General features: G+C 39.0%; 1 protein-coding gene across 2 annotated transcripts in view; it reads left to right on the top strand.

Moving 5' to 3' along the window:
* Nucleotides 1-12,346, top strand: part of LOC148026681 (ribonuclease II, chloroplastic/mitochondrial-like) — a 74,839-nt gene extending 62,493 nt beyond the window's left edge. Inside the window, exons 13-14 of one of the 2 annotated variants that reach the window (XM_087691150.1) lie at nucleotides 3,483-3,707; nucleotides 11,620-12,346. In XM_087691150.1, the coding sequence (XP_087547276.1) occupies nucleotides 3,483-3,707; nucleotides 11,620-11,736 (342 nt within the window). In that variant the 3' untranslated portion in view covers nucleotides 11,737-12,346. The remainder of the gene's footprint in view (nucleotides 1-3,482; nucleotides 3,708-11,619) is intronic. The other variant, XM_087691149.1, reaches the window with a different exon arrangement.
* Nucleotides 12,347-17,061: the final 4,715 nt, after the last annotated feature.

Below are 17,061 nucleotides of genomic sequence, written 5' to 3'. Positions count from 1 at the left end.
ATTTGGCCTTGATTCGGATGAATTTGGCCAAAATTGTCTAAAGCCCCAAATTTGCTTGCAAAATGGGAGTGAAATTTGAACAATTTTTGGAAATTGTTTATTGAGATCATGCAAATGTTATCGAAAAATGCCTTTTGAGGCTCGGCATGGAAAGAAACCAAAGGTTGACTACTTTATGCTGTTTGGATGCATAATCTGTGCACATGTGCCGAAGGAGCTTCATGGCAAGCTTAATGACAAGGCCTTCAAATGCATTTTTGTTGGGTATAGTTCGGAAAGCAAAGGCTATCAGTTGCATGATCCACACACAAAGAAAGTGTTTGTTAGTAGAGATGTCATTTTTGCTAAAAATGCAGCCTTTTCGCATGATCAATTTGAAATGCCAGCCACTTATGGCTTGGGTGATGTTTTTGAAGGCCTCTTACCATGTTCTTTGGGGTTGGAGATTGTTGTAAATGGCCACATGCTCTCGAATAGCAGGTACTTGATGATGCTTTGCCTCCAATTGTGGAACATGTATTGCAACAAGAAAGGGCTATTGTAAATCTAGGAAAAACAGTCCCAAGATGGCTGTTGCAAACTCTCCAGGAGAGTTAAATGGATGCTCTCTTACCTCAGCGCACTGGGAGGGCTGTTAGACATGCAACATATCATGCAGGGGGCTCATTTGGCTGATATTTCGGAAGTAGATGGTTCTTGTGATGAGTATGTGTCCATGAGCTCACTGTTAGATGATGATGAGCCTATTTCCTTGGAAGAAGCCTAGTAGGATGTACATAGGATGCAAGCCATGCAAGAAAGAATTGGATTCTATTGCCACCGACAATACTTGAGGATCTTGTTGAGTTGCCACTTGGCAAGAAAGCCATTGGTATCAAATGAGTCTTTAAACAAAAGCGTAAGGTTGATGGTACTATAGACAGGTACAAGGCATGTTTGGTAACCAAAGGCTATGCATGGAAGAAGGGCATAGATAATGAGGAGACATTTTCTTCTACATCCTGTATGAGTATAGTTAGACATGTCATTGCTATGGTTGGAAATTATGGCTGGAAAGTACATCAGTTGGACATCAAGAAATCATTCTTGAATGGCGATCTACATGAAGTTCATGTGTCACAACCTCCAGGGTTTGTGGTGAAAGGCAAAGAGCACATGGTCTGCAAATTGCATAAAGCTCTTTATGGATAAAAACAAGCTCCTTGTGCATGGTATGCCGAGGTTGATGCCTATTTGGCAAGCATTGGCTTTACAAATAGTCCAATTGTATCCACTCTCTACATTAACAATGAAGGGGGGGTGACCTGCTGGTTATCATTCTATATGTAAATGATATGTTGCTTACTAGACCAAAAGAGCATGAAATTGCAGATTTCAAGGCTGAATTGAAACACGTTTTTGTTATGAGAGATATGGGCTGTTTACACTACTATTTGAGGATTCAATTCACCCAAAATCAGCATGCATCATCATATCGCAATCGTAGTATGTGTGGATAAGCTTTTGCACAGGTTTAATATGCAAGATTGCAAACCTATGTGCACTCCAATGGAACTAAGGCTCAAGTTGTCTATCCATGATGGTAAAGAGATGTTTGATGTTGCAATTTACAGCTAGGATGTGGACAGTCTTATTTACCTCTGCAACACACGTCATGACATACAGTTTGCAACATCCTAGGTGAGCAGGTTTATGCATAGCCCACGGGTAGTACATTGGTAATTTGTCAAGCGAATCTTAGATATGTGCAAGGTACTCGATCATATGCTTTATTATTTCCTAGGGAGAGAGACTTGCATCTACAAGCTTACAACAATTTGGATTGGGTTGGTGATTTAGATACTAGGTAGTCTACAAGTGGACCCCGTTTCTTTGTGGGCTGTTTATGCATTTAGTGGCTACCTCATCTTGTGAGGTTGAGTATAGGGCAGCCTTCATAGCAATAGTTGAGTGTGTATGGCTACATAGAGTATTGGCTGATCTACAAATTTCATTGGAGGGTCTTACAACCTTTCTTTCTAACAGTCAAGAGTGCTATTGCAGTGGCATGGAATCTTGTGTTTCACATTGAGGTACATTACCATTATGTTAGAGAGAGATGCTATGCAGGAGAGATTAGTTTGATGTATGTTCCTACATAGGAAAATGTTGCTGAAAGTTTCACCAAAGCACTCCCTCGTGAGAAGTTTTGAGGTTTTTTTGAAAGTCCTCAAACTTACTACCCTGATGATTGATCTTCCTGTACTTTCATCACATCGGCACTACAGGGGGGTGTTACAATTTGCCAATTCTATGGATAGTGCCCAATGTTCTAGTTAGTCAATTTGTAGTGTGGTGAACACAACTAAGCTAATAAGTTATGTCACCACATTTAGTAGTACTAGAGTTAGTTGACTTAGGGGTTAGGTCTACCTTAGATCTAAGGTTGTACTTTCATTCTATCACTTTTAGTTCAACAAGTACACTCAATCGTTTTCAGCTCCAACAGTCTACTGCTAACTATCTCCCTCTCTTCCTTGATTTCCAACATAACATGCACATCACATGTGCACCTCACATTTGTACATTTGATTGACACTTAATCCAATGCTACGCAAAGCATCAAAATTTTCACATCGTCGTGACACTTTGACCTCCTACTTATCAAAAGGTTGTGTGTGTGTTTGGAGATTTGGTTAACGTAATCCCAAGCATCTTTGATCCTCATAGTCCATCACCTTGCGAAGCAACCAAAACCTATCCTGAAAGAGGTAATGAAATATCCCTTTGATCTCGTCATATTCAATGCATCCACAAATAAAATGCTCCTCAAACACCACCATCTTGTGACATAGTCGGCATCCTCATATGTTTGTGTGCCGTTCTATCACAATCTTGAGCTAGTGTGGTGATGGATGGATTCATCTAATAGTACTATGTACCCCATGGAGAAGTATACATTGATGTATGCCAACATGACAATGAATCCCTCGGGAGACATGTGGAAGAAGTGGCATTGATATTGTGCCATCATTATGCCAAGGGGCTTTAGAGGGGGCAACCATGTACAATTAGTATTAATCTTGAGAGTATCTAACTTGATAACTTGATTCGACTCTGTATTATATCAATCTTGACAATATTTAAATCATCAACTCGAGTCCTCTCTCTATCAATCTTGCAATTCAAACTGTACTGTAGTGGTGGAAGTGTTGTTAAGGCCTAAACCACTACATTAGTATAGTGGCATAATAAATATAAAATGTCTAGATATGCACATGATATAGGAACTAAAAGTTGTCAAAGGCTTATGCATTTTTCTAGAGTGAGTAGATTACATATTGATAGTTACATTTGAGGTATCATTTGGAAGGTTGACACATTTTAGAACAATCAAAGCTCACATAACTTTAGTTGAGCCTTTGCTCATTTTTTGATTGATTTTACCAACATCAAGTTTGAGTTTGTTGCATCTTTCTTACCCAGCATGCAATGAAATGCAGATCAAAGCAGTTTTGCGAGGAGAGAATCCACCTTTATCTTCTGGATTCTTAGAGGCATCAATGCTGACTGTAAATGCTGTTTGTAGAACAGTGAAGAAGCTACAGTATGATAGCGATAGGTATTGGATATTGGAGTATCTGCGAAGACAGCCTGCTGACAAAATATATCATGCTTGTGTTCTACGGTTTCTGAAAGATAAGAATGTTCTAATTTTTCTGGTCGAGGTATGCTTTGTTTCTTCTTTCTTCATTTAGTTGTTTATTTGTTGACTTGGAGCATTTGGTTACTCTTGAAAGCATGTTCTGTAGAAGGTGAATGTGTCCAGCAAACACGATTCTTGTAACATTGAAAGCTGAAGTAAGTATTGTACAAAGAAACTGAAAAGTTTCAAGAATCTGGTTGTGAAATCTGCAATGTTATCATTGCCGAAAAGTTATGGGCTAGAGCCTTTAGCGTTTACACTTTAGGTTTAACACTTTGGGACTGATTTGGGTCATGATAGAGGATCATATGCACTAATTTGTGAGTTAGTAACTTTTGAAGTCCATATGCAAAGTTGGCTGATATACACATATGTCAGAATATTATACATGCATGAAATAATCATTTAGGTATATCGTATGCCACTTTTTCCCATACATCTCCATATGGCAAATGCTGATGGGCATGAAAGTATGATTGCAATAGGATTCACTTACCAGGGCCGAATTATATCTGATCCGATTTTACAAGGGAAAAAAATCAGGAACGTACATTGTGCACATCTCATGTTTGCATCTGTTCATAACAGCAGATTGCAGTACATAGGGAAAGTAGAAAAATAGCATCATTTCTGAAAATCATAATATACGCCATGTCTAGGGCTCCCGTTTTTTCAATCCCAAAAGGTGCAAGTATGTTTACCCTTTTCTACTGATTTCAGAGGTCTGACTCACCGACCTACACACATCTGATTCCAACAATGATGAGACTTGAGTATGTGGTATGAGTGAGTTGTCAAGCCTCGAGCAAGCTTTGCACAAGGGCCCCCAACCCTGTGTATATAGTCTGTGATCTGGTAAATGCAAAGTCTGAATAGTGTAGGTGATAGTGGGCACTGGTGTTTGAACTCTATAGTGCTGGTCACTTTGTTTGATATTGTAAGACACTAGGTCCTAATTACACAATGTAAGATAAAGGTAAGAGCACCCAAAAAGTGGAAGCGATCTGCAAATCTTGTATTCATAGCAGTTAAATATCAGATTGTACAGGGTATGGCTTCGACAGTATAAACTCAACCAGCACTCTTCACTTTGATTCCTTGAAGCCTCCTCAGTGTCCTCTTTGGGACAGCGCTTGATGCTAGCCACAATCTGCCTTAAACGGCCACAATCTGCCTTAAACGGTCTTTGACCACGATCAAGCTGCAAACAATCTTGTTTTCCTTCAAAATGAATACTCTGGCTCGCTTGGTAGACTTCCTCTTTATTGCCCCACTACTCGGTACAATCTTTAGAGAAGAAGATTTGTGTTTGCACAATAATCTAAAGTGATGCCTTGATTCCCCTCGCAAGCACCTATTGATCACTATCTGATCCCTGTCACCAAGGTCTGTCACCAAGGTGGTGTCTTCTACTCTCACATTAACTAATTAGCACTAACTTATGTGCCACATATGTTAAAGAGTCAATTAATTAATGTGACACCTACCATGATCATGATTATGATCTTTGATTATCTTTTGTAGCTGCCAACAGGTGCCTTTCAACCTGACTTCTTGAATGCAAATAGTTGACTCAATTGAGTACTTTTGCTGCATCATCAAAATATTAAAAGCCCAACTAACACATGATCTAGTTGCCTCTGTCCGATACAAAAAAAGTGATCTGCCTGCTCTACTTACGACCAAAATGATCTGGCATTGTGACTTGTAGATGCTCCTTCATACAAACTTGATGATCAGATTCTGTGAGCAAGCCACACCATCAGGTGCACTGCATTCTCCCCCACCAAAAATGCAGCTGTCCTCAGCTGTGCTGCACCTGCCTGCATCCACCAATGTGCTGTCAGCCTTAATGAATTTCCACAAAGCTCTAGCGCATGTGTATTGGTACATGAACTTCTCACTGTTGCCTTTACTTTGAAAGTGTGTACGTCCTTGGAGTGCATGTCAATGCCTCCACAAGTAACCACTATGATCAGATTACCAGCCATAGTGCCTAGTTATGCTGAGGAAGCAACTCTTGTTCTTGCACTCATCCAAGTGACAGTAAACTTGGACAACTTTCCATATGACATCAATGACTAGATACCACAAAGAATCCTCTGAACCACCAACTGGAAACTGCCCGTTTGGCAAACCACGTTTGTATCTTGCTGAGGTCCACTTTGAATAGACTTCTACATTTTTGGACAAGAGAACTCCACCTCCAAGGCACACATTTGGCCCTTCTACCTGGACATCTCCAGGGATTGCACAAACCAAGTCTTGGTTGTCTCCTCCACTACGCACTCCCTTTGAAGAGCAATCAGAAACCTAGATATCTGCAAGCAACACCTGCAATCTCATGTTCTAAACATTTCATGGTTCTCCCACCTCTTGTTGATGCTTACCAAAGAGGACATATGTAGGGTTGAAGCCCTAGAGCATTGTTCTCAACCTATGGGAACATTTGGGAACACGGTTATGCTATTGCGCAAACCTCAAATTGGTGGATTTCAAACTCTCTGTTGCACCATCCAGCTCACTACTTGAATCCAATGCCGAGTCATGCTCACATTTGTTGTCTGATTGCCTTCAGTATGGACACTCACGATGCCTATGACCATTTTACTTGCACTTGAAACAACTGTTCTCTGTTTCAGTCATTCTATCGTGTCACCTTTAATGCTCTCAGACTTACCCTTACACTTTTGCAGCAACAGAATTGTTGGGTTATCGAAGCCTCTTGTGCTTCTCCCACCTCTCAAAGATTGTAGCCAATTGTATGGCACACTGCAAAGTACCTAGACATTGTGCCTTCACATAAGCTAAAATAGAGGCATACAAGTTGTCCACAAAATTAGGATGTCATTGTTTGAGATTAGGAAAGGACATGAGTAGGAATTCGGTGAAGCATGTGAAATACATATCCACATTCCCCTTGCTTCTGTCAAGAGGATTGCCACTTTTTTTGTTGCAACTTGTAGTCCATTGGAGTAAAATGTTGAAAAACAGTTGAGTACATCTCAACCTTAGTGCTCACTACATGGGACTTGGGGTATGAGTCCCACCATAGAGCCGCTCCATTTTGAAGACTCTTCTGTACATCAAGAATGAGTCCAGCTTGTTTTTGGCAGTTTTCTCTCTCTTACAAGCTATCCTGCCTGCGTTTTTAGTCTCTCTCTCCTCATTGTTGCTATCTGTATCAGATCAAGCTTCTCATTGCTGTGTTTGTTGTTGTTCGACATCCGGAGGTTGCCTTGTTGCGATTTGAGATCCGTTCAAAGTACGACACACTCTCTAGCTCATTACCCTTGCCATGATCCTTGAGATACAGGAGTTCGAGGTTCAGTATTCATTCATTGCATAGTGTGTTTGCTGCATGAGCATTGTATATTCAGCAGTTATATCACTTCAATTATTTTCTGTGTTCATTGTCTCTGAGTTACCCTAACCCTAACTGTGCTTTTTTATCAGTTTGTGTGCTTTGTCGTACGATTGTTATTTGTGTTTCTGTGTCAGAGTATTTCTTTACATGGTATCAGAGCTTGGTACTCTCTGAGAAACTTAGGCCTTTGATTTGAAAGCTCTCAGCGAGAAGCAAAAACAATATTAGGCTCAAATGACTTCGAATACATCAATACCAACTCAGTCTCTAGAACAACCTATGCCGAGAACTGTGTGAGAGTGGGTAGATAGCTTACTCCACAAAGTTCCGACATGGTGGAAGACACTTCTGACAACATGGAAGAAAGGCAATACAAGCTTTCCATTGAAGAATATCATGTGATCATGGACTTTAGATGAAAGAAGATTGAGAAGCTCGATTGAAGAATTGCCCTTCAGGAGAAGCTACTTAATGAAGGTATACAAGAATTTGTCTCTTCAGATGTTGCGCATAAATCTGATGATATTGCAGGACCATTGAGGCCTCCCTTAGGGATGGGCCCCCCTGTTGGAGAAAGAGATTTGGAGTACGTTTCATTCTTTCATCCTCTTCCGCCCACTTCGGTGCAAGGTACTTTAGATTCGTCTTTTGTTTCTTCGTCTTTTACCTCTTTGCTTTGCAATATACTAGTAGAAATCATAAGAAAGATAGAGTACAATCAGTTGACTATGGAAAAGGTTTTCTTGAGGACCAATTATTATATGTTAACACATGTCGTGGAGACTATAAGAAAAAGCTAGGTACTTCTTCTTCTACCCTTCCTTCTTTTCAGTTTACTTATTAAAATCAGAATGAATTTGGTGTTCGTATTCCTACATTGCATGGTGCATCATTATCATCATCATTTCATTTTCAATCATTAAATGGTAAAAATGAACAAACTGCATTTGCACCTTTCACACCACTCAAAAGCCATCCATTCCACCAGATTTTTCCACTGCTTCTCCACTTTCTTTTACACCATTTACATTCCCCTTTCAAACACCTCATGTTGCACATCACACCGCACCGGGGGGTTATAGAAACATAGGCATCGCCTTTAGAACCTCATCGTTACCTCCATCGGATGATATTCCACCTACTTCTCACACACTTTTGGGATCATTGTAGCTTGAGTATCCCCCCCAGTCTCTCTCTCGTGTGAATCAGTTAGTACCACTGCTTGCCTCTATAGCATTACCTAGTGGACCTCCTGATCATTCTGCTATATCCCAGCCAAGCTTTGGATAGGGCTTTCGTATCCAAGTGTCTCCATCTCCATTGACACCTTATGAAAACATTCATGTTTCAGTATCTTCGCATCAATCGGCACTCATTGGACACTCCCAACTTATTTTTGCCTACCCATCTTTTTCTCCTCACTCTTTCTATCAGACACACCCACCACCAGCATCTTACCCTCCATCTCCATCTTATCCCACTTTTCCGACACCTCATGGTTTCACCTCTTCTTTTGCCAAGCATGCTTTCAATGATAAGACTCATTTTAACGGGTCAAAATTTACCACTTGGTCAAACTTAATATGACATGTTCTTGACTTCCAGAAGCTATGGGATCTTGTGCATGGATTGGAACTCCAACCCGATCCCGTACTTGTTCCATACGAGGTTGTGCCTTCATGGAAGGCTAGGGATGCCTCCGCTATCGTCGAGCTGATGCTGCAAGGCTTATTGCTTGAGTTTCATTCTCAGCTTCAGCATTTTGACTTAGCGTCAGATCGATAGGCACACTTGACTGATCGCTATGCGATTCGGGATAGGACCCGTCGTATAAATCTTGACCATGAGCTCCAACTCTTTAAAATCACTGACCGTGATGATTTGAAAGTCAAGTTGGTTGAGTATCGGTGACCTCTTGCCGAATTCTCCACTATGGGGGCTCCCAAGTCACATTGTTTTTGAACAAACTTTCTAGGAAATACTTCAATTTTGTGGAAGGTATAGTTTTAAAGTTTACCATGTCTACTTTCTGTGAATTTGAGTGTTAGCTATTGCGTTACGTACGGTTGTTCGATCGATTTCATATGAATTTTTCCTTAAGAGGGGGCTCTTGTTACTCATTCTCAAAAGGGGCAACAAGGGAAGGACAAACAAAATCAAACCTCCACTCAAAATAAAAAACAAAATTGGTCTGAGGTATCACAAGGAAACTCCCAGTCACAACTCAAACAAGGGTAGCAGAATGTACCTAAAGAGAATAGGTATTGTCAACATTGTCAAAAGGCTGGTCATTTTGACGACGAGTGTCGATCAAAGGCTAGAGGCACATCACCCAAATCTAAGTCTCAGTCCCTTTCCCCAGTAGGGCAACCCCCAGCAGGGGAGGCAGGTGATGGCAGGGGGCAATTTAAAGGTCAGACTCATATTGCCACCGCTCAGCCATCTCAGTCGATAACATTCTCAGCTCGAGAGGGCTTGTTTGATTGGTCTGCAAAGGCCCACATCGTCTCCATAGAGAAGGTAATGATTAATATTATACATAATTAACTTTTTAACCTTGAGTCCTTCACACTTAACATTGCTAATTTGCTTGGAAATTGGATTGTAAATTGCGATATGTATGATTATTGAACATGTTGAATCTTCTTTCATATGATATATCTTTGTCTCGTTCATCTTTACATGTGATTGTTGATAAGATTGATATAGAGAAGATACGTGACATCTTGCAGATACCAGAGGAGGAGCGGAATATCTACTCCATGCTCTATGAGGAGCTATTGGCACCGGTGCATGAGACTGGTGCACGGAGGAGCGTTAGAGTGAGGGCCACACGTGGTCATGTATCACAGGCAGAGTCAGAGCCAAAGTCTGAGGCTGAGGCTGAGGCTGCTTCATCAACTTCTCGATCAGGGTTCTCGGAGTCGGACAAGGTGATGGTGCACAGATCCTCAGAGTTCAGATGAGTCATGAGTCATGACTCGTGATTCGTGATATACAAGAGTCAGTTTAGCAGTGCAGAGTTCAAAGTCCAGACTCCAGACTACAGTTGCCAGTTGTTCATTGATGTTGATACTTATAGCCTCACTGGACTTTGGAGTTTTGACAGATTATTCACATGACATAGTCAGTCTTAATTGTGTTAAGTTGTCTTAAGTTTCAACCATTGAGTCCTCAGTCTTGAGTCGACTCCTCAATCTTCACTAGTGAGTCGTGATATGTGTAATGAATCACGATTACAGTCATATGACATGAAGACTGAAAAGTTTTGTATAAAATTTGGATACATGTTGTTGTAGGCATTGATATATTTACATACCCACATAATACTGTATTTATTTTAGTGTACAATCTGAAACGTGGTTTCCCCGTTTCCAAAATTTGGCCAAAACTCCAAAACTCCAGTATTTCCTGTTTCTGTTTTCCTCGTTTCTGAAACTTCCCCGTACTATGCTTTGTGCAAATCCTAGTATATCTTCATAGGAGGGGGGTAAGGAGTAGGAGGTGGATAGGTAGAAATAGGCTGGGGCTGTTTATATAGTGCTAATGGTGCAGACACTAGAACATGAATGTATCCATAAGGTTTCGATGGAGGAGTCACTGGAATACACACGTATATTTTCTCCTTCATTTACAGCATTGATTCATTCACTTTCGAGTTCTCTTTCTCCTTTGTTTGTGGTTGTGTTTTGGCAGTTTGTGTTTTTCATTTTGCATTTGGGGTTTTGCATTTCGTGTTTTGTTTTCTGCGTTTAGGGTTTGAGTTTTGCACGCCGCTATTTGAGTCTATGTTTTAGTTGTGGCCGTATTTTCTGTGTTTCCCCAATGCAAACCCTAGCATATCTTCACACTCTTTTGCACAGGGCTGAGAAGGTGAGCTAATGCAATGGGATCTTGTGACAAGGTAGTAAATTTGTTCACCAAATCACCCTCAATGAGATGCTAAAACAAACCACCATCAACAAGGGGTGGCATATTTGTAACCGTCTTGGTAGTTGTGTGGGAAATCTCTCTTCTGGTTGATGGTGATTGTGGGCGTTGGGATAGTGATGAGTCATTATGATGTTTCAGTCCTAAAACATCTTAACTGTGTGGCAAGGAGAAACCTTTCATTTTTAACTTAAAGGTCAAGTGGTATGTGGTAACATACACTTGTCCTTGGGCTTCTGATCTTTCTCAATCATGCAGTCGGGATAGTGACTAGTCGTTATGATGTTTCAGTTGTATAAAACCTTAATCAAGGCGAAACCTTCCGCTACGACTTGAAGGTTGAGTGGTATGTGAGGTGCTTACTGGTTTGACCTTCTTGACTTTCCTCCTGAAGGTGGTAGGGGATGATACACAAATGGATGCATTGTTAATCCAACTAAATGGCAAAGGCAGTTACCTTATTGGGAAAAGCTTGTCACATTTTTTGTCCTTTGTTTTGCATTCAGTTGTGATTCTTTAATCAGCTATAACAATTCAAGACATATTTGTCCTTTGTTTTGCATTTGGTTGTGATTCTTTAAATTGACTATCACAATTCAAGACTAACCCACGTGTTCTGTATGCTATTCTCATTCAGATGGGAATTCAAAGTACAGTGAGTTTAAGAAGTTACCGAAGGCTGGGAGACGAGATCTTGGTTTGCGTGCAAGATGCACAGCCGCGCAAGAATATTCTGATTCTGAGAGAAGCATAGTAAGTTGACAAAGAGAAACCTTAGCTGGCAACTAATGATGAATATGAAAGGCTACAAGTGAGTGATGGAAATGAAGGGCAAGGGTCAAGCTGGCAGTTGATTGGTACTGCCTTACTGATGGGTTCTCAACTGTTGGCTGATGGGTTACCATATCTCTCTATGGGAATATGTTCAAGTGCATGAATGAGAAAGAGGTCAAGCAGTAAGAGATAGCTTACATCTTTTCCTTGATCCTATCCATTTCTGATCTGTATAACATCGGCAGAGATTCTTTACCCATTTTTTAAATGGCATTCTTTGAGGTCAGCCAGGCCTGCAAATTGTGAGAGAGAGAGAGAGAGAGAGAGAGAGAGAGAGAGAGAGCGTGTGTGTATGTGTTTCAATGAGAAGCTAGTGAGGTGTTTTCTGCTTTAGCCTTCAATATGTGCCCTCCTCGGCTAAACACATTTCTAACAATCTTCTCCTACAATAATAGCTTTGGACCTTCATCTAATCTGTGCGCGCATGCGCGTGCATGTGTGTTTCAGATTGTAGGTATGTGGTATTTCAAAGTGAAAATTGGAATGATGCGTTACCTATCACCTCTTTATCTAGCTAAGGAATGGAGTTCTTTGTGATCATTATTGCATTAAACACTCAGATATAGTGCCTTTATGGATCTCAAAATTGCGGTTTTAACAAATTGTTGATCTTTGAAATATATTTTTTCAAAGATTTGAGTTTAGAATGAAATATAGATAATAATGTTGCAACACCATTCCTGATGCCATTATGTGATAGTCAATGAGCTTACCTTTGTTGAAATCGCTTCTAGGCTGTAATGTAGCAAAAATGTTTGCTTTCAAAAAAATTGAAAACCATTTCTAGTAAATACTAAAATATAGTCAATCCAGGTAGGTAGAGAGAGAGAGAGAGAGAGAGAGAGAGAGAGAGAGAGAGAGAGAGAGAGAGAGGAAAAAAGAGGGAAAGAACATGGTGCTCGTGATGATGGTAGCGACAACAATGCAACGGCGTCAAAGGATGGAACAAGTGGACTGTGAAAGAAAAACATGGGGTTACCAAAAAAAGTAGGCTTCAAAGCTCAAAAAGTTTGCTCCTTACACCTTGCATTGGCCTATTGTTCATGATGGCTTGTAACCATTTGAATGAGGCCTCTTGTTAATATTTAAAAATGTGAGTGTGAAACTATAAAGGTATCCAAGCCTCTTTTTTAATTGAAAATAATGATGAGGATAAAGTCCCTTCCTCTTTTGGTGATAAATTCTTCTCCTTTGCCTTGTTTTCAAGCAAATGAGTTCAGCTAAATAAGACACATGAAGAGAAATTGAATTGGAAATCTTCTTATGCAAGTAGTACAATATATCATATAAAATTTGTAAATAGGAGCTCCTACCCAAGAGTGCCAAGTGCCTTGCTCATTTTCTAGTAGAGGAGGTAAACTAAATGGGAGACATGAGTAGCCTTTGAAACTACATGAGTACGTCAAGGGATACTTGTATATCATGCTAGCCTTGATCCACATCAAGGGATACTTATGCATCGTGCTAGCATTGACCCACTTCTAGAACCCATAACGATGTGCTTGTGTGGCAATTACCTAAGGATCGCCACCCATCATAAGAGTGGCCCTTGGGTTTACATGAAGCCTACTAGCAAAGTAGTTCTAGTAATTTTTGCAGATACATTTTACATTTAGTGTTGACGAGACAAGCCACTATAGTTGCACTTTTTCAAACCCATTTTTGATATTTACTATGCTAGTAAATGAATGTGTGTACTAGCAGTGGTGGCTTGATTATTGGAATAACATATTGGTCCAATTTGAGAGGGTTTGATTGTGTATCTTGATTGATAGTAGGCGATCATTACCTCTATGTGTGTTAGGCTATCATGACACTTTGATGTTAACAAATTGATGGCTTGTGAGATGAAATGCTTAATATTCATGAAGACTAGGTTATGAAGACATCGAATTTCAGTGGAATATTTGTGTGAGAGAAGTGTCTTAGAATGTTTACAAAGCATATGCTAAAAACGGAATTGGGTAGATTAATCAAGGTCACTTGGATTGATTCAACAAGCTAGTAAGATTGTAGTCTCAATTGCTTTATGACATCCTTACATGCATTAAGTATGGAAGCTAGTAGTACATTGTATTTGGTGTATATGTAATGGGCTAGTATTTATGTGTCTTAGAACACTTGGGTTGATTCAACATGCTAGTAAATTATATCTTTAGCTTGAAAATCTTTGATGACATCCTTAGATGCACTAAGCATGGAAGCTAATAGTATTCTGTATTTGATGTATGTGCAATGAGCATAATTAAAATCCGTTAGCATATGCTAAAAACGAAATTGGGTAGATTAATCAAGGTCACTTGGATTGATTCAACAAGCTAGTAAGATTGTAGTCTCAATTGCTTTATGACATCCTTACATGCATTAAGTATGGAAGCTAGTAGTACATTGTATTTGGTGTATATGTAATGGGCTAGTATTTATGTGTGTCTTAGAACACTTGGGTTGATTCAACATGCTAGTAAATTGTATCTTTAGCTTGAAAATCTTTGATGACATCCTTAGATGCACTAAGTATGGAAGCTAATAGTATTCTGTATTTGATGTATATGCAATGAGCATAATTAAAATCTGTTTTCATGTACTTTCAAGGTCTCAATTGGAAAGGAAAGCTCTTTATTATATCGTAGTATAGTCTTAGCATTGTAACATTTTAAAAGTCTTGAATATATGATTGTACTTCTTTAATTGCAACTTGTGCATCTTCATAGTCTTTGCCATTAAATTTTTCCAATACAAGTTATATGAACAATATTTTGCAAAAAATAGAAGGTTTATTAAGAGTTTTGTCAATTCCAACTATATGGAATTCATTAGGTAGATGTGCCATTACTTTAGAGCAAGGTTGTTCTAATACTTGCTTGTCATTGATTAATATGGCCTATTTCATTAGCTTTAGTGATTTAACTTTCAAATTTTTGTATGATAGAGGACTTATACAAGTGTACATCACTTATGCATGTATAATAGAATAGGCTTTTTGATATGTGGATCACTTATATATAAATCACAAAACATGTTTTTTGATTTGTATACCACTTATGTACACATTGTAGAATATGCATTTTGATTTGTAGACCACTTATGTATGAAGCATATAATATGCTTTTCGATTTGTATACCACTTATGTAGACATAATAGCAACATACTTTTGTTAAGTTATTTTTTCTCTACTTTTATAGACTATGTTAATTTAGCTGACATGGACTTTTATAGAGACGTTCCTAGATATTTCTCTTAGTTCTTTTTTGGATTGAATTGGAACCAAGATTTTCAAATCAAATGTGGACCTGATTTTTGGACAAGACTCTAAAGCTAGGACTAGACTCGTGAACCCATTTCTTGATCCTTTTTGGACAAGACCCTAAATCTATATTTTTTAAAACTAGACCTTGGGTCCACATTTGTTTATAGAGATCTTTTCTCTTAATAGAAATCTCAAGAACTTCATGGAGTCTATCTCAAAAAGAGGGTTCTAGAGAAATAGAAAATGTAAGAAGATTTTTTGTATCATCCTTCTTTTCAATAAAACTTGAAACTTTCTTGTAAAAAGGTTAATAAGAGAATAATAGAAGTCAATGTGCTTTTTTCTCTCAATGGATTTCTCATTTCTTTTTCCATCTCTACTCTATCTCACTCCATCTTTACACTTCACTCATACACTCCACTCCACTCCACCTCACGCAACACCACCACACTCCACTCCTTCACTATACACCACTCACCTCACCTGCCACAATCTCTCTCTCTTCTTTGCCACCTCTTTGTAGTTCTCTCTCTTCTATTTCCTTTCTCTTGTAGTCTCTCTCCTCTTTCTCCTCTATGTTCTCTTTACTTCTCTATTTTGTGTCTCTTTTCCCTAGCTTTTTCTCTCCTATCACCTCTCTCTCTACTATTCTATCTCCTCTCTTACTCTTTTCACTTGGCTCCTCTTTGGATCTCAAGCCTTGAACATTCCTCTCAACTTGGGACCTCCAACATCTAAATTTCCCTCCAAAACCCCCCCTTGACCCCAGACTCTCTAGACCTTCTCTTAGACTTTTCCTTTAGACTTCTCTTTGTATCTCTTTTGCAAGCCTTTTTTCACTTCTTCTAGGCTTCTCTTTGGATGTTCTAAGCCTCTAACAATTTTTCGTAGCACTTTTTTGACTTCTACATGTGTTTTCAAGGGCATTTCAAATTATGTTATGGTGAAGTCTAGAGTGGCATATTGCTTTGAGGAACCCACCTGCATTGTGTGCATATACCCTACACCAAGGTTAGGATTCTCAAGAATAGTTAAAGCCTATCCACAAAGGCATGCATAACATCATCCATCTCGAAGGGTCTAGATGGTATATGATTTCACATGAGTTGTACACATAAGGATTTATCCTCAATCATGTCAATGCAAGTGGTAGCAACATAATCATAAGCCTTGAAATAAAACATATTTTCATATTCATGGCAATTACAACATGTATGTGCTACTACAAAAGTCTAATATGTTTCTACAATATAGCCTTTAGAGAGGGTCAAAATTTCCATCCAAAGACAACATTGTCAAATACAATATTTGACAGAGTTCATTTATTGAAAAGAAAAATCACTAAAAGCATATCTTCGGGTTAAGCATGTCTAATTATCCCTTGCAATACATAATATGGATCATAAGGGGATAGTCTTTCTTCTCAAAATGGAAATTGTGACCATGCTTTTGCATTAAAGGCACTTGCACATGTCATTAAATAGTGATTTGTTAATTGGCAAATCCTTCCATTGAATAATAAAGATAGATGATTCAAACCCATAGTTTTTGGGTCTACAGTGAATTGTGAGCATCTACTTCCTCTAGTAGGATTATTAGATCCATGTTGAGATAGAGAGTTGCTTGTGAGTCCCTTTATGAGGACTAAAGCATCTTTCAGGAATTTCGAGTACTTTGTTGAAGTCATGGGATTTCTTGGTACCAAAAGTACAATCTCCTAATAATAGTAAATTACAAGTGATCAAACCAAAGAATTGTGCTTCTACATTAAATCTAGGGATGAAAAATGTCATAAATGGATAGAGACAATTTAAGAACCTGTAGATACATTTAGCATTATGCTTTCTTGTAGGGTTTTGTGAGTTTTGTGGACATGTAGATGCCCAAGTGGGAAAAGCATATATTGTGTTGAAACAAACTCATGTTGAGTAAAGTAGTAAAATTAATAGTTGTGAATAGATAAGTACCATCATGTGCTAAGGTAAATACTCCATATG

The sequence above is a fragment of the Lygodium microphyllum genome, chromosome 13 (genome assembly GCF_053477565.2).
Source record: "Lygodium microphyllum isolate KBCC chromosome 13, Lygodium_microphyllum_v1.1.10, whole genome shotgun sequence".
Lineage (NCBI taxonomy): Eukaryota > Viridiplantae > Streptophyta > Polypodiopsida > Schizaeales > Lygodiaceae > Lygodium > Lygodium microphyllum.
This window is presented reverse-complemented; position numbering and strand designations above follow the sequence as displayed.